Source organism: Brachyistius frenatus, unplaced genomic scaffold (assembly GCF_029030835.1).
Source record: "Brachyistius frenatus isolate BFR_SWC_R1_liver_20210118 unplaced genomic scaffold, ASM2903083v1 Contig_254, whole genome shotgun sequence".
Lineage (NCBI taxonomy): Eukaryota > Metazoa > Chordata > Actinopteri > Embiotocidae > Brachyistius > Brachyistius frenatus.
This window is the reverse complement of record NW_027210853.1, coordinates 2,679-26,632: the sequence shown is the minus strand read 5'-3', so window position 1 is coordinate 26,632 and position 23,954 is coordinate 2,679. Positions and strand designations below refer to the sequence as shown.

General features: G+C 35.7%; 1 protein-coding gene and 4 non-coding genes across 5 annotated transcripts; all 5 read left to right on the top strand.

Moving 5' to 3' along the window:
• Positions 1-468: 468 nt before the first annotated feature.
• LOC138634226 (THAP domain-containing protein 5-like) lies at positions 469-3,479 on the top strand. The gene is made up of 5 exons (XM_069720989.1): positions 469-681; positions 1,241-1,424; positions 1,841-2,613; positions 2,787-2,973; positions 3,057-3,479. Exons 1-5 carry the CDS (start codon positions 605-607, stop codon positions 3,174-3,176), a joined length of 1,341 nt encoding a protein of 446 aa, XP_069577090.1. The 5' UTR covers positions 469-604; the 3' UTR covers positions 3,177-3,479.
• A 4,820-nt stretch (positions 3,480-8,299) lies between these two features.
• LOC138634240 (U2 spliceosomal RNA) lies at positions 8,300-8,490 on the top strand. The gene has a single exon (XR_011311960.1). It is a non-coding gene; the product is annotated as a U2 spliceosomal RNA (small nuclear RNA).
• A 2,337-nt stretch (positions 8,491-10,827) lies between these two features.
• Positions 10,828-10,991, top strand: LOC138634238 (U1 spliceosomal RNA). The gene has a single exon (XR_011311958.1). It is a non-coding gene; the product is annotated as a U1 spliceosomal RNA (small nuclear RNA).
• A 577-nt stretch (positions 10,992-11,568) lies between these two features.
• LOC138634239 (U2 spliceosomal RNA) lies at positions 11,569-11,759 on the top strand. Its single transcript, XR_011311959.1, has one exon. It is a non-coding gene; the product is annotated as a U2 spliceosomal RNA (small nuclear RNA).
• A 2,274-nt stretch (positions 11,760-14,033) lies between these two features.
• LOC138634237 (U1 spliceosomal RNA) lies at positions 14,034-14,197 on the top strand. Its single transcript, XR_011311957.1, has one exon. It is a non-coding gene; the product is annotated as a U1 spliceosomal RNA (small nuclear RNA).
• Positions 14,198-23,954: the final 9,757 nt, after the last annotated feature.

Here is a 23,954-nt window from a genome sequence, read left to right as displayed (position 1 = left end):
AGCTGGTATCTTTATTTATGTCAACTTGTCGTCTGCGCTTGTTTTGTAAGTTTCACATGTTTTTGCATTTAGATAGACAGATAAGAGGTGGGGCATTTAATCTTCACAGCAGCTTATAAACAATTAGGAGGAAAAAAAAAAAAAAGTGCACACAATAAGAACACATTTAAAATTATAATACAATAAGATTTTTTTTTTTTTTATTTTTTTTTTAAAGTAAGACCAGTGAATAATTTCAGACACAAACTATACACACAAAAATAAATAGATGGATGAAAAAAAAAAAGTCAATATTAGATCAAATCTGCGGGACCTTTATTGTATTTTTTTTTAAAAAGGAAGCTAACTTCCGCCTCGTGGCTCCTTGACGTCACCGACTCGCGTGGATGACGTTTTCACTTTGAAGTTCAGAAAGACGTGCAGCGACCGGAGAGGAGGGAGGGCGCGATTATTTGACGTCACCCGCGTTTTTAAACAGCTGATCTCACTCGCTAACTGCGCGCCGTGAGTTGACAAACACGCGGAAACACGAGTTTCACCTTGTTGTGAACCGAGTCGGACACGAAGACGGCTCGCTGCCGCGACACCTGACGTCCGCGACGAGATGCCGAAATACTGCTCGGTACCGAACTGCAGGAATGACTCCGGGACCGGCGGAACCGACCGGAAGAGCTTCTACAAGTAAGTTGTTGATTTAAATTAACGCTTTTATTTGATTTGATTTTAGATAAGAGAGCAGATTAAAGAGGCGTCTTCTAATCCAAGCAGCCTTTTCCTGTTCAACGAGTCGGTCCGCGCCACGTCGATGTTTACAAGTTTTTACTGTCCTCAAATATTTTTTATTTTTTTATTTCAAATTTCACATCGTCATTTTTGGGAAATGTGCAGTTAAGTGTATTTATTTATTTATTTATTTTTGATTTGAGTCTTGGTTTATGGAGCAACCGAGTTTAAAGATCATTTTAAACTTGGAAGTTGACCCATTAAAAAGACTTGCGTTTGATGACGTCACTCTGGATGACGAGCCAAAAAAAAAACAACAACAAAAAAAAAAACACCTCAAAGAGTTGAGCGTCTGTAATCTGATCACTCCCTGTCTGATGCTCTGCTGATGTGGACTGAGAGTTGGCGGTGTGGTTCTCCAGTTTCTGGTCTAGTTTCAAACATTGTGACCGTATTTCTCCCGAAGGAAGCACGAGTGAGTGTGACCGACGCCTGGCGTCTTTTCCATCTTCTCCAGGTTCCCTCTGCAGGACCCGGCCCGCCTGCAGCGGTGGCTGGGGAACATGGGACGTGAGAACTGGACCCCCTCTCGACACCAGTATATCTGCCACGAACATTTTGCACCTTCGTGCTTTAAGGTGCGATGGGGGATCCGGTACCTGGAGAGCGACGCCGTGCCCACCGTTTTCCAAGAGGCGGAGGTATAAACGCACAAAGAAAACTACGGGCGTTGTCATTCAATTTTAAGGGCTGCTCGTTATTGGCCAAATAATTTGGCTGAATACTGAACTCTTGAAAAAGTTGCGACACATAAACACAGATTTTTTTGTTTTTTCCTGTTTATTCAACATTTTACTGCTTTAAATTTAATTGAATTTAAAACTACTGAAATATGTGATCTGGCAAGATTTTTGTTGTTGTTGTTGTTGTTGTTGTAAAAAAGCACATGTATGAAGCGATTATTTCCAATTTACAAAGAGCACGTTATGACAGATTTTGGTGATGGCTGAAGTCGATGGGAAAGTATTTTAGTTTGCAACCCGACAGCTGCTCTCGGTTGAAACTGTGAAACTCTGTCGTGTTGCTTTTGATTGACACTCTTCCCGCTTCTTTCTAGAAACGGAAAGCCGCGGATCACGGCGACAACGAGCCGAAGCGTCTTCGAGACGACAGGACGGCGGCTTTGGACGCCGTGGAGATGCAGAGCACGTTGCACACGGTGCACCTGTACGAGATCGCCGTCAACCCGTCTGAACAGGGAGAAACCGGCTCGGTGGAGTTGAGTGATGTCGGAGAATCTGACCGTTCTGTCCTGACTGGCTCGGAGCCGCTGGCGTCCGCGGGCAGGTTCGAAACTGGGGTGAATTTCCCTTTAACTTTATTCCACGCGGTAGATGACGTAAGCAGCGGCGGAGAGAACACGGAGGTGGTCGTCGTGTCCGAGTGCCCTGCCGGCGAGGGGCGAGATGAGCTTCTTCATGGAATCACTGCCACCCTTTTAACTCGAGGCCACAAACTGGTCCTCAATGACTCCGCGCTCGGTTGCGCAGACGAGGCCGTAGCTTCCGATGCGGTCGAAGATGCGTCTTACACCACGGAGGAGTTCTCCGACGTCCACGAAACTCAAGTCATCGCCTACTTCGAGACGATACCGAATGTTCTCCCCGCTGAAACCTCCAGCCAAAAGGTGATTTCCCCGGATACGGTGCTGTCGTCCGCTCTGAGCTCCAAGCCCATCACGTCCACTGTGCCCATCGTGTCCAAACATGTGGCGCCGCCCCCGACGTCGCTGGTCCTCACCGTGGAACGACTGGACACGGAGGACGGAGACGAAGGCAAGTCGGAGGACGACGACGCGGAGCAGCAAGAACCTCAGCTGGAGGAGCACTGGTGAGCGCCGACTCCTGATCTAAATTACATTCGCTGTAATTTCACTCATAGAAAAATGTATTTGGTTTTAATCAAGAACACAGTTTACATGAGGTCAGATTTAATTAGCCAGTTTCCTGTGAGCTCTCACTGTATTCCAGCTCATACTGTGTCTTTTCGTGTTGCGTGAACAGCTACCACAAGAACAGCTTGAGCAAGGAGCAGCTGGAGGCGATTGTGGCTGAGCTGCAGAAAAAGGTGAAAGTGCTGCAGCAGCGACACCGCCGACACCTGGAGAAACTTCTGGGCCTGGAGAACACCGTCAGTCAGCTGAGACAAAACAACCTGCTGAACGAAGAGCGCCTGCAGCTGCTTGAGAGGGTATTTTATTTTATTTATTTTTTTGAGTTCATTTTGTGTGTTATATTTGTAGTATTTAACCCCCCGTCCCCTCCTTTCCTCAGGCTTACCTGCAGACCAGTGCAGCGGTGTCGGATGCCGGCGAGACTGTTGCCATCATCTACGAAGAGGACGACGGTGCGTACTTGTATACGCCGCTGAACAATGCAGAGGCAAAGCTGTGACACCCAACTGACCACGGACATCTCACCTGTCTGCCTGCTGCCCGCTTTGCCAAAATACAAGTAACGAGGCTAAAAAAAGAAATAATGCTACGTCATTTTGGTTTTGTGTAATCAAAAGAAAATCTGTGGATGAAATGAGGAAAATGTGTTGGTCCATCTGCTATGAGCTTTGCACAAATATAGATGATTAATATATGACCGTGCTGAATGTGTTGTTTTTTTTTAAGGTTGTTTACCCACGACCCAACTCATCTTTAACAAACATTTGTTTGACTTATTAAAATATTTTTGTTTGTGAAAATGCATATCAATCAATCAATCTTATTGAAAGAGCAGAATCACCATGCAACATGGTTCCAATACATTCTATAATTAAACATGAATAAAATAATACAAATTTAAAAAAGACAATCACATTAAACGTTATCAGCTGACAGAACGTGTGAAAAATGATTTTGACAAAACATTAACATTAAAGGGATGTTAAAAAGACTTTGATTAAGTGAGTAAAGGTTGGTGTTCAGTTTTATTTGAAAGAATTCACCTGAATTTGCTTCATTAACGCATCATTAAAGGTCATTTCAGAGGAAATGGGCACATTTTCTGACAGTTTTTTTTGGTGCAATGCCACTGTTGGCCACTAGGGTCCATTAGACTCTCAAAAAGAGTCAACAAGTTCTCCTGATCAGTGCTGTGGTGGTCTTTGTGCCAGACTTGAGGCTTTGAACTGGATGTTCTCATGGTGGGTTGCCACGTGGTCTCGCTGCACAGTCCTGTAATCAAAGAAGCACATTGTGATGCATTGAAGGATCGGAAGAGGTGAAAAAAAGCAAATATTTGCTTCTACAAAACGGCCTTAATCCTCCAGAGGCTTAATTGGGTTCAGTAGGTTTTAGGTCAATATTGGTGCATAAAACTTATCTAAATTAACTACAGGGTAACTTCTGTGACTTTAAGAAGCAGTAAAACAAAACAAGCTTTAACATTTTTTTTTATCATGAGTCCTTTTAGTTATCTTTTTCTAAGCAGTTGTTGTTTAAGTTTAGCAATAAAACACAGCAGCTACCAAACATGTGACTTTAATCACTAGTATGATACAATAAAAATAGTATATATATATATATATATATATACAATTTTTATATTTTTATATTGTTTATATATATATATATATACATCTAATAAAAATAGATGTGTCAGAAAACTGTCTCAGTGACCGGTCCAGAGTCCTCTTAACAGGATAATGACCAAAAACACAAACACAGCTAAAACCACCCCAGAATGGACGAGAACAACTGGAACATCTGCGTTAAAGAGCTGAAACATGCAGGCAGCCTTCAATAAGAATGAATCTAGTGTAATTTAGGGGGTTATTTAGATTTTAAATCAACATTGGGGCAGTTTGTTCCAGCTCACATGTTGTTGGTTCACGAGTTTAATCCTGCAGTTCGCTCTGCTCTCCACTAGAGGCTGATAAAGTGCTTGTAAATTGTGACCTGGAGTCAGTCTGCCAAGTAGCTTAAAAAACTCTTCACAGGATCCCCCTTGAATATTCTAGGAATAACCCCTTATGATGTCATACACAAGATGCTCTGCGTTTCCTGCTCAGCCCAGCAGACCTACTAAAAAGAGAGGCTGTTCCCACCTGACGTCATCAACCCATCCCGAGCCGTCCACAGTACTCGTCAGTTATAAGGAAAAACATCACCTGAGACTTCATCTACACTAATAATTCTATATTTGTATTCATTTCCTTGACTGGAAGATATTTTTTACAGCCCTTTAAATTTATTCTTTCGAGGAGTCCACACTTTTTTTCATTTTTTTTTTCATTTTTCCAATGACAATAAATTTTATAAATATTTTTAACAACATGACAGTTTCAAACTGCAATCAAACCAATGACCTTCTCACTGAGAGGAACCAGCATTAACCACTACACCACTATGCCTGTGATAGTACAGCTTTCTTGTATGATTTTGACGACATGCTATAGTATGACTTTTTTTTTTTTTAAATTTCCAATGATAATAAAAAATATATATATATTTTTTAAAACATGACATTTTCAAACTGGAATTGAACCAATGACCTTCTCACAGAGCACCAGCACTAACCACTACACCACTTTGAGGGAACTCAAAGACACGTGAGTGTTGAATTTGACAAATACTACCAGCAGAGTGTACAACAACCTTCGGTAAATATACAGTGGGTACGGAAAGTATTCAGACCCCTTTAAATGTTTCACTCTTTGTTTCATTGCAGCCATTTGCTAAAATCAAAAAAGTTCATTTTATTTCTCATTAATGTACACTCAGCACCCCATCTTGACAGAAAAAAACAGAAATGTAGAAATTTGTGCAAATTTATTAAAAAAGAAAAACTGAAATATCACATGGTCATAAGTATTCAGACCCTTTGCTCAGTATTGAGTAGAAGCACCCTTTTGAGCTCGTACAGCCATGAGTCTTCTTGGGAATGATGCAACAAGCTTCTCACACCTGGATTTGGGGATCCTCTGCCATTCTTCCTTGCAGATCCTCTCCAGTTCCGTCAGGTTGGATGGTGAACGTTGGTGGACAGCCATTTTCAGGTCTCTCCAGAGATGCTCCATTGGGTTTAGGTCAGGGCTCTGGCTGGGCCAGTCAAGAATGGTCACAGAGTTGTTCCGAAGCCACTCCTTTGTTATTTTAGCTGTGTGCTTTGGGTCATTGTCTTGTTGGAAGGTGAACCTTCGGCCCAGTCTGAGGTCCAGAGCACTCTGGAAGAGGTTTTCTTCCAGGATATCTCTGTACTTGGCCGCATTCATCTTTCCTTCAATTGCAACCAGTCGTCCTGTCCCTGCAGCTGAAAAACACCCCCATAGCATGATGCTGCCACCACCATGTTTCACTGTTGGGATTGTATTGGGCAGGTGATGAGCAGTGCCTGGTTTTCTCCACACATACCGCTTAGAATTAACGCCAACAAGTTCAATCTTGGTCTCATCAGACCAGAGAATCTTATTTCTCATAGTCTGGGAGTCCTTCATGTGTTTTTTGTCAAACTCTATGCGGGCTTTCATATGTCTTGCACTGAGGAGAGGCTTCCGTCGGGCCACTCTGCCATAAAGCCCCGACTGGTGGAGGGCTGCAGTGATAGTTGACTTTGTGGAACTTTCTCCCATCTCCCTACTGCATCTCTGGAGCTCAGCCACAGTGATCTTTGGGTTCTTCTTTACCTCTCTCACCAAGGCTCTTCTCCCACGATTGCTCAGTTTGGCTGGACGGCCAGGTCTAGGAAGAGTTCTGGTCGTCCCAAACTTCTTCCATTTAAGGATTATGGAGGCCACTGTGCTCTTAGGAACCTTGAGTGCTGCAGAAATTGTTTTGTAACCTTGGCCAGATCTGTGCCTTGCCACAACTCTGTCTCTGAGCTCCTTGGACAGTTCCTTCGACCTCATGATTCTCATTTGCTCTGACATGCACTGTGAGCTGTAAGGTCTTATATAGACAGGTGTGTGCCTTTCCTAATCAAGTCCAATCAGTTTAATTAAACACAGCTGGACTCCAATGAAGGAGTAGAACCATCTCAAGGAGGATCAGAAGAAATGGACAGCATGTGAGTTAAATATGAGTGTCACAGCAAAGGGTCTGAATACTTATGACCATGTGATATTTCAGTTTTTCTTTTTTAATAAATTTGCACAAATTTCTACATTTCTGTTTTTTTCTGTCAAGATGGGGTGCTGAGTGTACATTAATGAGAAATAAAATGAACTTTTTTGATTTTAGCAAATGGCTGCAATGAAACAAAGAGTGAAAAATTTAAAGGGGTCTGAATACTTTCCGTACCCACTGTATTTCACCTGAATTATTTCATATTTATTTTTATTTATTTGTGTTTGAAAGCTTAGTTTGTGCTTTGGAGCAGAGCATGACGTGCCTCCAACATTTCTATAAATGGGCACATAAATTACCTTTGATACGTTTATCAATGTAGAATCAGTATCTGAGCTGTTCTTTGTTTTTTGTTTTACTATTGACCGTGTTTTAAGATGCTGAATTTGGTTTCCAGTTGGGCACTTAATGGCGACATTCAGCTCGGAGCGATCAATTCTCCGTTTTTTGCACATTTTAATGATTTAAAAGTTTGTTCATATGTTTCAGAAGACGGACTTTCACGTTTCACAATTTATTCTATTTGTCAAAAAGCAAAAGCTTCTGCTGTTCACACTCCAGACCAGCAGATGGCAGATGTGGATGTTAGTGTCACACCACAAGCAAACAACGAAACGGGAAGTGATCCCAGTGCTGAAAACACGATTTGTGTGTTTTTCGTCTTCTTTTTTTTAATGATGTGAATCTAACTCTTTTGCCTGCAATATAATTTAGTTTTCGTTCAGTTGAACGTCTGTTTGGTTTTCTGTCATTTGTAGTAAGTTAAAGTCGGTGATCTTTAAATCGCTTTTGATATGTAAATACCGCATTGCATCACGGGATAGGGTCAGCAGTATTTTATCTTAAAATATAAGGTGAATAATGATTGTGGGCTTCGGTACAAACCCTCTTCATCTACACTGACATGGTGTGGAGTCGCAGCCTGCGGATATCTAGTTGTTCAGTCTTATATTGTTGCACCATTTAAAAACACTGTAGAGGAGCTGTGTTTCTAACTTTACTTCTGTTATTATTTATTTATTTATTTTACTCTGAAGTCAGTCAACAAATCAACAAAGTAAAAACAAAAAGTTGTTTTACGTGTTTTTATTTTTTCTGAATATCAGATGTGGATCAAACTCTTTTTGGTTGCAGTTTCACTTTGCTTTGTTTCATCTGAACTTCCTGTTGAGTTGATTGTTATTTGTAGGAGAATGGATCAATAAAATTGGTGATTTTAGGTTAGATTTTGAGACATGTGCAAAGCATTGCATTATGGGAAAACGAGCTGTAGTTTTTCGGATGTAAATAATCTTTTTCTGTCTTTTCTACAAACCTGCTTGTCTTGTCAGCACCATCACCATTAACTGCACATCGTTACATAATTGTACGATGACCCCCAAAAAGTTAGTTTGTCTCTGAAACCTGAAGTGAGATGGACAGTGTGGAGAATGACCTCGTGGTCTCTGCCGTGTTAACAGTATCGCTTCTCGGCCTTTTGGCTAAGATCAAGTGTAGTATCTGTTCTTATCAGTTTAATATCTGATACGTCCCCTACCCGGGGACCATATATTAAATTGATTTTTGGAGCAGGGAGATGGAATAGGGGCTTGCTCCGTCCACTCCACGCATCGACCTGGTATTGCAGTACCTCCAGGAACGGTGCACCCCCATCTACGTGTTAATAATAAAGCAGCCAACTGACTTAAGTATCATTATATCTCTGACGTTTCCTCATTATGGCCCGAGCACCGAGTATCGGTGTGAAAGCTCTATTGTTTTCACTAGAGATGTTCTTAGTCGTTCTTGGACGTTCTTATTTTTACCTAAAGTCATTTGCCTTTTTGGAGACTTTATTAAATTATATTCTGCTATAACTCTGCTTCGTCTTAAATATCCCCGCGGTTTGTTTTGTTCTCCACTAGATGGTGCTGGAGCTCTGCATGTAGTTGTGTAGTGTTAATAAACAGGTAAATAATATATTATAGTAATAAGATATGGAGAACTCATTGTTTTTAGTGCAAGTACAAGTTGGGACTTTAAATAAAGTCGTTTTGTTTGGCCTTTGTCTCCTCAGTTTTTGTCAAGGCTTTTAAGCTGGGTCATGACATTGTAGTTTTTTTTTTTTTTTTTTTTCACCTTTTCTTTTTTTAACCTTTAAATATTTTTCCTTTTTTTTATCAATATAAATTTGATTTTTCACATTTTAGACAACATGCTATAGTATGACTTTTTTTTTTTTTTTTTGCAAATTTTCGACGACATGCTATAGTTTGACTTTTTTCATATTTTAGATGAAATGCTATAGTATGACTTTTTTTTTTTTTTTTTTTTTTTAATTTCCAATGATAATAAAAACTATATATATTTTTAAAAACATGACATTTTCAAACTGAATTGAACCAATGACCTTCTCACAGAGCACCAGCACTAACCACTATACCACTTTGAGGGAACTCAAAGATAAGTGAGTGTTGAATTTGACAAATATGAACATGCCCATACTACCAGCAGAGTGTACAACAACCTTCGGTAAAATTTATATCACCTGAATTATTTCATATTTCTTTTATTTATTTGTGTTTGAAAGCTTAGTTTGTGCTTTGGAGTAGATTTTTGCACTGCATGTTGTTGTGCAGTGTTAATAGACAGGTAAATCATATGTTATAGTAATACGATATGGATAACTCATTGTTTTTAGTGCAAGTACAAGTTGGGACGTTAAATAAAGTAGTTTTGTTTGGCCTTCTTCTCCTCAGTTTTTGTCAAGGCTTTTAAGCCGGTTTGTGACATTGTAGTTTTTTTTTTTTTTTTTGGGGGGGGGGGGGTTTCACCTTTTTTTTTTTTTTTTAAACCTGTAAATATTTTTCTTTTTTATCAATATAATTTTTTTCCTCATATTTTGAACATGCTTAGTATGACTTTTTTTTTTTTTTTTTTTTTTTTTTTTTTTTTCCAATGATAATAAAAAAATATATATATATTTTATAAAAACATGACATTTCCAACTGGAATTGAACCAATGACCTTCTCACAGAGCACCAGCACTAACCACTACACCACTTTGAGGGAACTCAAAGACACGTGAGTTTTGAATTTGACAAATATGAACATGCCCATACTACCAGCAGAGTGTACTACAACCTTCGGTAAATTTATTTCACCTGAATTATTTCATATTTCTTTTATTTATTTGTGTTTGAAAGCTTAGTTTGTGCTTTGGAGCAGAGCATGACGTGCCTCCAACGTTTCTATAAATGGGCACATAAATTACCTTTGATACGTTTATCAATGTAGCATCGGTTACGTATCTGAGCTGTTTTTTGTTTTTTGTTTTACTATTGACCGTGTTTTAAGATGCTGAATTTGGTTTCCAGTTGGGCACTTAATGGCGACGTTCAGCTCGGAGCGATCGATTCTCCATTTTTTGCACATTTTAATGATTTAAAAGTTTGTTCATATGTTTCAGAAGACGGACTTTCACGTTTCACAATTTATTCTATTTGTCAAAATGCAAAAGCTTCTGCTGTTCACACTCCAGACCAGCAGATGGCAGATGTGGATGTTAGTGTCACACCACAAGCAAACAAAAAAACGGGAAGTGATCCCAGTGCTGAAAACACGATTTGTGTGTTTTTACTTTTTTTTTTTTTTTTTTTTTTTTTTTTTTAATGATGTGAATCTAACTCTTTTGCCTGCAATATAATTTAGTTTTCGTTCAGTTGAACGTCTGTTTGGTTTTCTGTCATTTGTAGTAAGTTAAAGTCGGTGATCTTTAAATCGCTTTTGATATGTAAATACCGCATTGCATCACGGGATAGGGTCAGCAGTATTTTATCTTAAAATATAAGGTGAATAATGATTGTGGGCTTCGGTACAAACCCTCTTCATCTACACTGACATGGTGTGGAGTCGCAGCCTGCGGTTTTGGTTCATTTGTAGACGGTCAGCACCGGCAGTCTGCCCGGTTTGTGTGTGAAAGACTTCCCCGTCGGTGATGTGTACAACTCATACTTACCTGGCAGGGGAGATACCATGATCATGAAGGTGGTTCACCCAGGGCGAGGCTCAGCCATTGCACTCCGGCTGTGCTGACCACTGCGAATTCCCCAAATGTGGGAATCTCGACTGCATAATTTCTGGTAGTGGGGGACTGCGTTCGCGCTCTCCCCTGATAACTTGGTGAAAATAAAACAACTCCTTCATTCAGCAGATATAACATATCTAGTTGTTCAGTCTTATGTTGTTGCACCATTTAAAAACACTGTAGAGGAGCTGTGTTTCTAACTTTACTTCTGTTATTATTATTGTTTTTACTCTGAAGTCAGTCAACAAATCAACAAAGTAAAAACAAACAGTTGTTTTACGTGTTTTTATTCTTTTTTCTGAATATCAGATGTGGATCAAACTCTTTTTGGTTGCAGTTTCACTTTGCTTTGTTTCATCTGAACTTCCTGTTGAGTTGATCGTTATTTGTAGGAGAATGGATCAATAAAATTGGTGATTTTAGGTTAGATTTTGAGACATGTGCAAAGCATTGCATTATGGGAAAACGAGCTGTAGTTTTTCGGATGTAAATAATCTTTTTCTGTCTTTTCTACAAACCTGCTTGTCTTGTCAGCACCATCACCATTAACTGCACATCGTTACATAATTGTAGGATGACCCCCAAAAAGTTAGTTTGTCTCTGAAACCTGAAGTGAGATTGACAGTGTGGAGAATGACCTCGTGGTCTCTGCCGTGTTAACAGTATCGCTTCTCGGCCTTTTGGCTAAGATCAAGTGTAGTATCTGTTCTTATCAGTTTAATATCTGATACGTCCCCTACCCGGGGACCATATATTAAATTGATTTTTGGAGCAGGGAGATGGAATAGGGGCTTGCTCCGTCCACTCCACGCATCGACCTGGTATTGCAGTACCTCCAGGAACGGTGCACCCCCATCTACGTGTTAATAATAAAGCAGCCAACTGACTTAAGTATCATGATATCTCTGACGTTTTGTCATTATGGCCCGAGCACCGAGTATCGGTGTGAAAGCTCTATTGTTTTCACTAGAGATGTTCTTAGTCGTTCTTGGACGTTCTTATTTTTACGTAAAGTCATTTGCCTTTTTGGAGACTTTATTAAATTATATTCTGCTATAACTCTGCTTCGTCTTAAATATCCCCGCGGTTTGTTTTGTTCTCCACTAGATGGTGCTGGAGCTCTGCATGTAGTTGTGTAGTGTTAATAAACAGGTAAATAATATATTATAGTAATAAGATACGGAGAACTCATTGTTTTTAGTGCAAGTACAAGTTAGGACGTTAAATAAAGTCGTTTTGTTTGGCCTTTGTCTCCTCAGTTTTTGTCAAGGCTTTTAAGCTGGGTCATGACATTGTAGTTTTTTTTGTTTTTTTTTTCACCTTTTCTTTTTTTAACCTTTAAATATTTTTCTTTTTTTATCAATATAAATTTGTTTTTTCACATTTTAGACAACATGCTATAGCATGACTTTTTTTTCAAATTTTCGACGACATGCTATAGTTTGACTTTTTTCATATTTTAGATGAAATGCTATAGTATGACTTTTTTTTTTTTTTTTTTTTTTTAATTTCCAATGATAATAAAAACTATATATATTTTTAAAAACATGACATTTTCAAACTGAATTGAACCAATGACCTTCTCACAGAGCACCAGCACTAACCACTATACCACTTTGAGGGAACTCAAAGATAAGTGAGTGTTGAATTTGACAAATATGAACATGCCCATACTACCAGCAGAGTGTACAACAACCTTCGGTAAAATTTATATCACCTGAATTATTTCATATTTCTTTTATTTATTTGTGTTTGAAAGCTTAGTTTGTGCTTTGGAGTAGATTTTTGCACTGCATGTTGTTGTGCAGTGTTAATAGACAGGTAAATCATATGTTATAGTAATACGATACGGATAACTCATTGTTTTTAGTGCAAGTACAAGTTGGGACGTTAAATAAAGTACTTTTGTTTGGCCTTCGTCTCCTCAGTTTTTGTCAAAGCTTTTAAGCCGGTTTGTGACATTGTAGGTTTTTTTGGGGGGAGGGGTTTTTACCTTTTTTTTTAAAAAACCTGTAAATATTTTTCTTTTTTATCAACATAATTTTTTTCCTCATATTTTGAACATGCTTAGTATGACTTCTTTTTTTTTTAATTTCCAATGATAATAACAAAATATATATATTTTATAAAAACATGACATTTTCAAACAAATTGAACCAATGACCTTCTCACAGAGCACCAGCACTAACCACTACACCACTTTGAGGGAACTCAAGGACACGTGAGTTTTGAATTTGACAAATATGAACATGCCCATACTACCAGCAGAGTGTACTACAACCTTCGGTAAATTTATTTCACCTGAATTATTTCATATTTCTTTTATTTATTTGTGTTTGAAAGCTTAGTTTGTGCTTTGGAGCAGAGCATGACGTGCCTCCAACGTTTCTATAAATGGGCACATAAATTACCTTTGATACGTTTATCAATGTAGCATCGGTTACGTATCTGAGCTGTTTTTTGTTTTTTGTTTTACTATTGACCGTGTTTTAAGATGCTGAATTTGGTTTCCAGTTGGGCACTTAATGGCGACATTCAGCTCGGAGCGATCGATTCTCCATTTCTTGCACATTTTAATGATTTAAAAGTTTGTTCATACTTTCAGAAGACGGACTTTCACGTTTCACAATTTATTCTATTTGTCAAAATGCAAAAGCTTCTGCTGTTCACACTCCAGACCAGCAGATGGCAGATGTGGATGTTAGTGTCACACCACAAGCAAACAAAAAAACGGGAAGTGATCCCAGTGCTGAAAACACGATTTGTGTGTTTTTACTTTTTTTTTTTTTAATGTTGTGAATCTAACTCTTTTGCCTGCAATATAATTTAGTTTTGTTTCAGTTGAACGTCTGATTGGCTTTCTGTCATTTGTAGTAAGTTAAAGTCGGTGATCTTTAAATCGCTTTTGATATGTAAATACCGCATTGCATCACGGGATAGGGTAAGCAGTATTTTATCTTAAAATATAAGGTGAATAATGATTGTGGGCTTCGGTACAAACCCTCTTCATCTACACTGACATGGTGTGGAGTCGCAGCCTGCGGTTTTGGTTCATTTGTAGACGGTCAGCACCGGCAGTCTGCCCGGTTTGTGTGTGAAAGACTTCCCCGTCGGTGATGTGTACAACTCATACTTACCTGGCAGGGGAGATACCATGATCATGAAGGTGGTTCACCCAGGGCGAGGCTCAGCCATTGCACTCCGGCTGTGCTGACCACTGCGAATTCCCCAAATGTGGGAATCTCGACTGCATAATTTCTGGTAGTGGGGGACTGCGTTCGCGCTCTCCCCTGATAACTTGGTGAAAATAAAACAACTCCTTCATTCAGCAGATATAACATATCTAGTTGTTCAGTCTTATGTTGTTGCACCGAGTGATGGTGAGATGAAGCCTCATGAGGCATCCAACCACTTCAGCCAGTTGGTTCCAGAAAGGGTTCATTACTCGAAGCTTCATGTGAACACGGAACCACCTACTGGCCAAGTGTATAATGACAGGCAGCTGTATCTGAACCACATCATGTGATGCATTGAATGTTTGTGTCTATTATGGCTGTTGGGAATGACTATGAATTACTAAAATGTATGACCAAATAATTTCTGTACATAAATTATCACATATGTGCACAATAAAACAGTTTTTGAATGTATTCTGTGTGTGTACATCTTCCCAAAATGGTAGTATCATATGATATGGCAGGTTGTGTAATCATGTTTTTCTGTCACTTTAGGAAAATGGCATGGGCTTAAGCAGGCAGAGGACAGTGGAAGTGCTTGTGTAACTAGGAAGAGGGGACTGAATATGCTTGTGTAACTTGGACAATGATGTACAGGACAGGGGACATTTTATTCATTTTTATTCAGAAATAACAGTTTCTCAACAGTTTTTGGTTTTGTGGATGTCCACATGTCAGAAGTAAGGCTAACAGCAGCCACCTTTTCCACTTTAGCCTTCTCCTTCTCCTTAGCTGACTCATACTTGGCCTCCACCATGGCCTTCAGAGCCTCAAGGAAAAAATATATAGTGCTGAACTGTGAGACACAATAAAGTACTCATTTGTTTCATGCATGCACCCATACATACCTGCCTTGTAGGGAGGACATAATTAGGATCCAGTTTGGACACAAATGCCCTGAATCCAACATCATCCAAAAGCAGCCAACTTACTTAAGTATCATGATATCTCTGACGTTTTCACATTATGGCCCGAGCACCGAGTATCGGTGTGAAAGCTCTATTGTTTTCACTAGAGATGTTCTTAGTCGTTCTTGGACGTTCTTATTTTTACCTAAAGTCATTTGCCTTTTTGGAGACTTTATTAAATTATATTCTGCTATAACTCTGCTTCGTCTTAAATATCCCCGCGGTTTGTTTTGTTCTCCACTAGATGGTGCTGGAGCTCTGCATGTTGTTGTGTAGTGTTAATAGACAGGTAAATAATATATTATAGTAATAAGATACGGAGAACTCATTGTTTTTAGTGCAAGTACAAGTTAGGACTTTAAATAAAGTAGTTTTGTTTGGCCTTCCTCTCCTCAGTTTTTGTCAAGGCTTTTAAGCCGGGTCGTGACATTGTAGTTTTTTGGTGGTTTTTTTTCTTCTTTTTTTTTTTTAAACCTGTAAATATATATATATATATATATATTTTTATCAATATAATTTTTTTTCATATTTTGGACGACATGCTTAGTATGACTTTATTTTTTTTTTTTTTTTCAATGATAATAAAAAAAAGTTATATTTTTAAAAACATGACATTTTCAAACAGGAATTGAACAAATGACCTTCTCACAGAGCACCAGCACTAACCACTATACCACTTTGAGGGAACTCAAAGATAAGTGAGTGTTTAATTTGACAAACATGAACATGCCCATACTACCAGCAGAGTGTACAACAACCTTAGGTAAATTTATTTCACCTGAATTAATTCATATATCTTTTATTTATTTGTTTGAAAGCTTAGTTTGTGTTTTGGAGCAGAGCATGACCTGCCTCCAAGGTTTCTATAAATGGGCACATAAATTACCTTTATTGGTCATTGGTTCAATTCCAGTTTGAAAATGTCATGTTTTTAAAAATATATATATTTTTTTATTATCATCGGAAAATTTAAAAAAGTCATATTACAGCATGTCGTCTAAAATATGAAAAAAAGTCATACTATAGCATGTCGTCCAAAATATGATAAAAAAGTCATACTATAGCATGTCGTCCAAAATATGAAAAAAAGTCATACTATAGCATGTCGTCTAAAATATGATAAAAAGTCATACTATAGCATGTCGTCCAAAATATGAAAAAAAGTCATACTATAGCATGTCGTCCAAAATATGAAAAAAAGTCATACTATAGCATGTCGTCCAAAATATGATAAAAAAGTCATACTAAAGCATGTCGTCCAAAATATGAAAAAAAAGTCATACTATAGCATGTCGTCCAAAATATGAAAAAAAGTCATACTATAGCATGTCGTCCAAAATATGAAAAAAAGTCATACTATAGCATGTCGTCCAAAATATGAAAAAAAGTCATACTATAGCATGTCGTCCAAAATATGAAAAAAAAGTCATACTATAGCATGTCGTCCAAAATATGAAAAAAAAGTCATACTATAGCATGTCGTCCAAAATATGATAAAAAAGTCATACTATAGCATGTCGTCCAAAATATGAAAAAAGTCATACTATAGCATGTCGTCCAAAATATGATAAAAAAGTCATACTATAGCATGTCGTCCAAAATATGATAAAAAAAGTCATACTATAGCATGTCGTCCAAAATATGAAAAAAAGTCATACTATAGCATGTCGTCCAAAATATGATAAAAAGTCATACTATAGCATGTCGTCCAAAATATGAAAAAAAAGTCATACTATAGCATGTCGTCCAAAATATGAAAAAAAGTCATACTATAGCATGTCGTCCAAAATATGAAAAAAAAGTCATACTATAGCATGTCGTCCAAAATATGAAAAAAAGTCATACTATAGCATGTTGTCCAAAATATGATAAAAAAGTCATACTATAGCATGTCGTCCAAAATATGATAAAAAAGTCATACTATAGCATGTCGTCTAAAATATGATAAAAAAGTCATACTATAGCATGTCGTCCAAAATATGATAAAAAGTCATACTATAGCATGTCGTCCAAAATATGATAAAAAAGTCATACTATAGCATGTCGTCCAAAATATGATAAAAAAGTCATACTATAGCATGTCGTCCAAAATATGAAAAAAAAGTCATACTATAGCATGTCGTCCAAAATATGAAAAAAGTCATACTATAGCATGTCGTCCAAAATATGAAAAAAAGTCATACTATAGCATGTCGTCCAAAATATGAAAAAAAGTCACACTATAGCATGTCGTCCAAAATATGAAAAAAGTCATACTATAGCATGTCGTCCAAAATATGAAAAAAAAGTCATACTATAGCATGTCGTCTAAAATATGAAAAAAAGTCATACTATAGCATGTCGTATAAAATATGAAAAAAGTCATACTATAGCATGTCGTCCAAAATATGAAAAAAAAGTCATACTATAGCATATCGTCAAAATATGATAAAAAGTCATACTATAGCATGTCGTCCAAAATATGAAAAAAAGTCATACTATAGCATGTCGTCCAAAATATGAAGAAAAAAGTCATACTATAGCATGTCGTCCAAAATATGAAAAAAAAGTCATACTATAGCATGTCGTCCAAAATATGAAAAAAAAAAGTCATACTATAGCATGTCGTCCAAAATATGATAAAAAAGTCATACTATAGCATGTCGTCTAAAATATGATCAAAAAGTCATACTATAGCATGTAAGTCTATAATATGATAAAAGTCACACTATAGCATATAGGTCAAAATATGAAAAAAAAAGTCATACTATAGCATATGCGTCCAAAATATGATAAAAAAGTCATACTATAGCATGTCGTCTAAAAATATGATCAAAAAGTCATACTACTGCATGTCGTCAAATATGATAAAAAAGTCATACTATAGCATGTCGTCCAAAATATGATAAAAGTCATACTATAGCATGTCGTCAAAATATATGATAAAAAGTCATACTATAGCATGTCGTCAAATATGATAAAAAAGTCATACTATAGCATGTCGTCCAAAATATGAAAAAAAGTCATACTATAGCATGTCATCCAAAATATGATAAAAAAGTCATACTATAATATGTCGTCCAAATTATGACAAAAAGTCATACTATAGCATGTCGTCCAAAATATGATAAAAAAGTCATACTATAGTATGTCGTCCAAAATATGAAAAAAAATTATACTATAGCATATCGTCAAAATATGAAAAAAGACATACTATAGCATGTCGTCCGAAATATGAAAAAAAGTCATACTATAGCATGTCGTCCAAAATATGAAAAAAAAGTCATACTATAGCATGTCATCAAAATATGATAAAAAAGTCACACTATAGCATGTCGTCCAAAATATGAAGAAAAGTCATACTATAGCATGTCGTCAAATATGATAAAAAGTCATACTATAGCATGTCGTCAAATATGAAAAAGATCATACTATAGCATGTCGTCAAAATATGATAAAAAAGTCATACTATAGCATGTCGTCCAAAATATGATAAAAGTCATACTACTATGGCATGTCGTCCGAAATATGAAAAAAAAGTCATACTATGCTGGCATGTCGTCCGAAATATGAAAAAAAGTCATACTATAGCATGTCGTCCGAAATATGAAAAAAAAGTCATACTATAGCATGTCGTCCAAAATATGAAAAAAAGTCATACTATAGCATGTCGTCCAAAATATGAAAAAAAGTCATACTATAGCATGTCGTCCAAAATATGAAAAAAAGTCATACTATAGCATGTCGTCCAAAATATGATAAAAAAAAGTCATACTATAGCATGTCGTCCAAAATATGAAAAAAAGTCATACTATAGCATGTCGTCCAAAATATGAAAAAAAGTCATACTATAGCATGTCGTCCAAAATATGAAAAAAAGTCATACTATAGCATGTCGTCCAAAATATGAAAAAAAGTCATACTATAGCATGTCGTCCAAAATATGAAAAAAAAGTCATACTATAGCATGTCGTCCAAAATATGAAAAAAAGTCATACTATAGCATGTCGTCCAAAATATGAAAAAAAGTCATACTATAGCATGTCGTCCAAAATATGAAAAAAAAGTCATACTATAGCATGTCGTCCAAAATATGAAAAAAAGTCATACTATAGCATGTCGTCCGAAATATGATCAAAAAGTCATACTATAGCATGTCGTCCAAAATATGAAAAAAAGTCATACTATAGCATGTCGTCCAAAATATGAAAAAAAAAGTCATACTATAGCATGTCGTCCAAAATATGATGAAAAAAAGTCATACTATAGCATGTCGTCCAAAATATGGAAAAAAGTCATACTATAGCATGTCGTCTAAAATATGAAAAAAAGTCATACTATAGCATGTCGTCCAAAATATGAAAAAAAGTCATACTATAGCATGTCGTCCAAAATGTAAAAAAAGTCATACTATAGCATGTCGTCCAAAATATGAAAAAAAAGTCATACTATAGCATGTCGTCCAAAATATGAAAAAAAGTCATACTATAGCATGTCGTCCAAAATATGAAAAAAAGTCATACTATAGCATGTCGTCCAAAATATGAAAAAAAGTCATACTATAGCATGTCGTCCAAAATATGAAAAAAAGTCATACTATAGCATGTCGTCCAAAATATGAAAAAAAAGTCATACTATAGCATGTCGTCCAAAATATGAAAAAAAGTCATACTATAGCATGTCGTCCAAAATATGAAAAAAAGTCATACTATAGCATGTCGTCCAAAATATGAAAAAAAGTCATACTATAGCATGTCGTCCAAAATATGAAAAAAAGTCATACTATAGCATGTCGTCCAAAATATGAAAAAAAGTCATACTATAGCATGTCGTCCAAAATATGAAAAAAAGTCATACTATAGCATGTCGTCCAAAATATGAAAAAAAGTCATACTATAGCATGTCGTCCAAAATATGAAAAAAAGTCATACTATAGCATGTCGTCCAAAATATGAAAAAAAGTCATACTATAGCATGTCGTCCAAAATATGAAAAAAAGTCATACTATAGCATGTCGTCCAAAATATGAAAAAAAGTCATACTATAGCATGTCGTCCAAAATATGAAAAAAAAGTCATACTATAGCATGTCGTCCAAAATATGAAAAAAAGTCATACTATAGCATGTCGTCCAAAATATGAAAAAAAGTCATACTATAGCATGTCGTCCAAAATATGAAAAAAAAGTCATACTATAGCATGTCGTCCAAAATATGAAAAAAAAGTCATACTATAGCATGTCGTCCAAAATATGAAAAAAAGTCATACTATAGCATGTCGTCCAAAATATGAAAAAAAAAGTCATACTATAGCATGTCGTCCAAAATATGAAAAAAAAAGTCATACTATAGCATGTCGTCCAAAATATGAAAAAAAAGTCATACTATAGCATGTCGTCCAAAATATGAAAAAAAGTCATACTATAGCATGTCGTCCAAAATATGAAAAAAAGTCATACTATAGCATGTCGTCCAAAATATGAAAAAAAGTCATACTATAGCATGTCGTCCAAAATATGAAAAAAAGTCATACTATAGCATGTCGTCCAAAATATGAAAAAAGTCATACTATAGCATGTCGTCCAAAATATGAAAAAAGTCATACTATAGCATGTCGTCCAAAATATGAAAAAAAGTCATACTATAGCATGTCGTCCAAAATATGAAAAAAAGTCATACTATAGCATGTCGTCCAAAATATGAAAAAAAGTCATACTATAGCATGTCGTCCAAAATATGAAAAAAAAGTCATACTATAGCATGTCGTCCAAAATATGAAAAAAAGTCATACTATAGCATGTCGTCCAAAATATGAAAAAAAGTCATACTATAGCATGTCGTCCAAAATATGAAAAAAAAGTCATACTATAGCATGTCGTCCAAAATATGAAAAAAAGTCATACTATAGCATGTCGTCCAAAATATGAAAAAAAGTCATACTATAGCATGTCGTCCAAAATATGAAAAAAAGTCATACTATAGCATGTCGTCCAAAATATGAAAAAAAGTCATACTATAGCATGTCGTCCAAAATATGAAAAAAAGTCATACTATAGCATGTCGTCCAAAATATGAAAAAAAGTCATACTATAGCATGTCGTCCAAAATATGAAAAAAAGTCATACTATAGCATGTCGTCCAAAATATGAAAAAAAGTCATACTATAGCATGTCGTCCAAAATATGAAAAAAAGTCATACTATAGCATGTCGTCCAAAATATGAAAAAAAGTCATACTATAGCATGTCGTCCAAAATATGAAAAAAAGTCATACTATAGCATGTCGTCCAAAATATGAAAAAAAGTCATACTATAGCATGTCGTCCAAAATATGAAAAAAAGTCATACTATAGCATGTCGTCCAAAATATGAAAAAAAGTCATACTATAGCATGTCGTCCAAAATATGAAAAAAAAGTCATACTATAGCATGTCGTCCAAAATATGAAAAAAAAGTCATACTATAGCATGTCGTCCAAAATATGAAAAAAAGTCATACTATAGCATGTCGTCCAAAATATGAAAAAAAAGTCATACTATAGCATGTCGTCCAAAATATGAAAAAAAGTCATACTATAGCATGTCGTCCAAAATATGAAAAAAAGTCATACTATAGCATGTCGTCCAAAATATGAAAAAAAGTCATACTATAGCATGTCGTCCAAAATATGAAAAAAAAGTCATACTATAGCATGTCGTCCAAAATATGAAAAAAAAGTCATACTATAGCATGTCGTCCAAAATATGAAAAAAGTCATACTATAGCATGTCGTCCAAAATATGAAAAAAAGTCATACTATAGCATGTCGTCCAAAATATGAAAAAAAGTCATACTATAGCATGTCGTCCAAAATATGAAAAAAAAAGTCATACTATAGCATGTCGTCCAAAATATGAAAAAAAAGTCATACTATAGCATGTCGTCCAAAATATGAAAAAAAAAAAAAGTCATACTATAGCATGTCGTCCAAAATATGAAAAAAAGTCATACTATAGCATGTCGTCCAAAATATGATGAAAAAAGTCATACTATAGCATGTCGTCCAAAATATGAAAAAAAGTCATACTATAGCATGTCGTCCAAAATATGAAAAAAAGTCATACTATAGCATGTCGTCCAAAATATGAAAAAAAGTCATATAGCATGTCGTCCAAAATATGAAAAAAAGTCACTATAGCATGTCGTCCAAAATATGAAAAAAAGTCATACTATAGCATGTCGTCCAAAATATGAAAAAAAGTCATACTATAGCATGTCGTCCAAAATATGAAAAAAAGTCATACTATAGCATGTCGTCCAAAATATGAAAAAAAATTCATACTATAGCATGTCGTCCAAAATATGATAAAAAAGTCATACTATAGCATGTCGTCCAAAATATGAAAAAAAAGTCATACTATAGCATGTCGTCCAAAATATGAAAAAAAGTCATACTATAGCATGTCGTCCAAAATATGAAAAAAAAGTCATACTATAGCATGTCGTCCAAAATATGAAAAAAAGTCATACTATAGCATGTCGTCCAAAATATGAAAAAAAGTCATACTATAGCATGTCGTCCAAAATATGAAAAAAAGTCATACTATAGCATGTCGTCCAAAATATGAAAAAAAAGTCATACTATAGCATGTCGTCCAAAATATGAAAAAAAAGTCATACTATAGCATGTCGTCCAAAATATGAAAAAAAGTCATACTATAGCATGTCGTCCAAAATATGAAAAAAAGTCATACTATAGCATGTCGTCCAAAATATGAAAAAAAGTCATACTATAGCATGTCGTCCAAAATATGAAAAAAAAGTCATACTATAGCATGTCGTCCAAAATATGAAAAAAAAAAGTCATACTATAGCATGTCGTCCAAAATATGAAAAAAAAGTCATACTATAGCATGTCGTCCAAAATATGAAAAAAAGTCATACTATAGCATGTCGTCCAAAATATGAAAAAAAGTCATACTATAGCATGTCGTCCAAAATATGAAAAAAAGTCATACTATAGCATGTCGTCCAAAATATGAAAAAAAGTCATACTATAGCATGTCGTCCAAAATATGAAAAAAAGTCATACTATAGCATGTCGTCCAAAATATGAAAAAAAGTCATACTATAGCATGTCGTCCAAAATATGAAAAAAAAGTCATACTATAGCATGTCGTCCAAAATATGAAAAAAAGTCATACTATAGCATGTCGTCCAAAATATGAAAAAAAGTCATACTATAGCATGTCGTCCAAAATATGAAAAAAAGTCATACTATAGCATGTCGTCCAAAATATGAAAAAAAAGTCATACTATAGCATGTCGTCCAAAATATGAAAAAAAAGTCATACTATAGCATGTCGTCCAAAATATGAAAAAAAGTCATACTATAGCATGTCGTCCAAAATATGAAAAAAAGTCATACTATAGCATGTCGTCCAAAATATGAAAAAAAAGTCATACTATAGCATGTCGTCCAAAATATGAAAAAAAAGTCATACTATAGCATGTCGTCCAAAATATGAAAAAAAGTCATACTATAGCATGTCGTCCAAAATATGAAAAAAAAGTCATACTATAGCATGTCGTCCAAAATATGAAAAAAAAGTCATACTATAGCATGTCGTCCAAAATATGAAAAAAAGTCATACTATAGCATGTCGTCCAAAATATGAAAAAAAGTCATACTATAGCATGTCGTCCAAAATATGAAAAAAAGTCATACTATAGCATGTCGTCCAAAATATGAAAAAAAGTCATACTATAGCATGTCGTCCAAAATATGAAAAAAAAGTCATACTATAGCATGTCGTCCAAAATATGAAAAAAAAGTCATACTATAGCATGTCGTCCAAAATATGAAAAAAAAAGTCATACTATAGCATGTCGTCCAAAATATGAAAAAAAAGTCATACTATAGCATGTCGTCCAAAATATGAAAAAAAAGT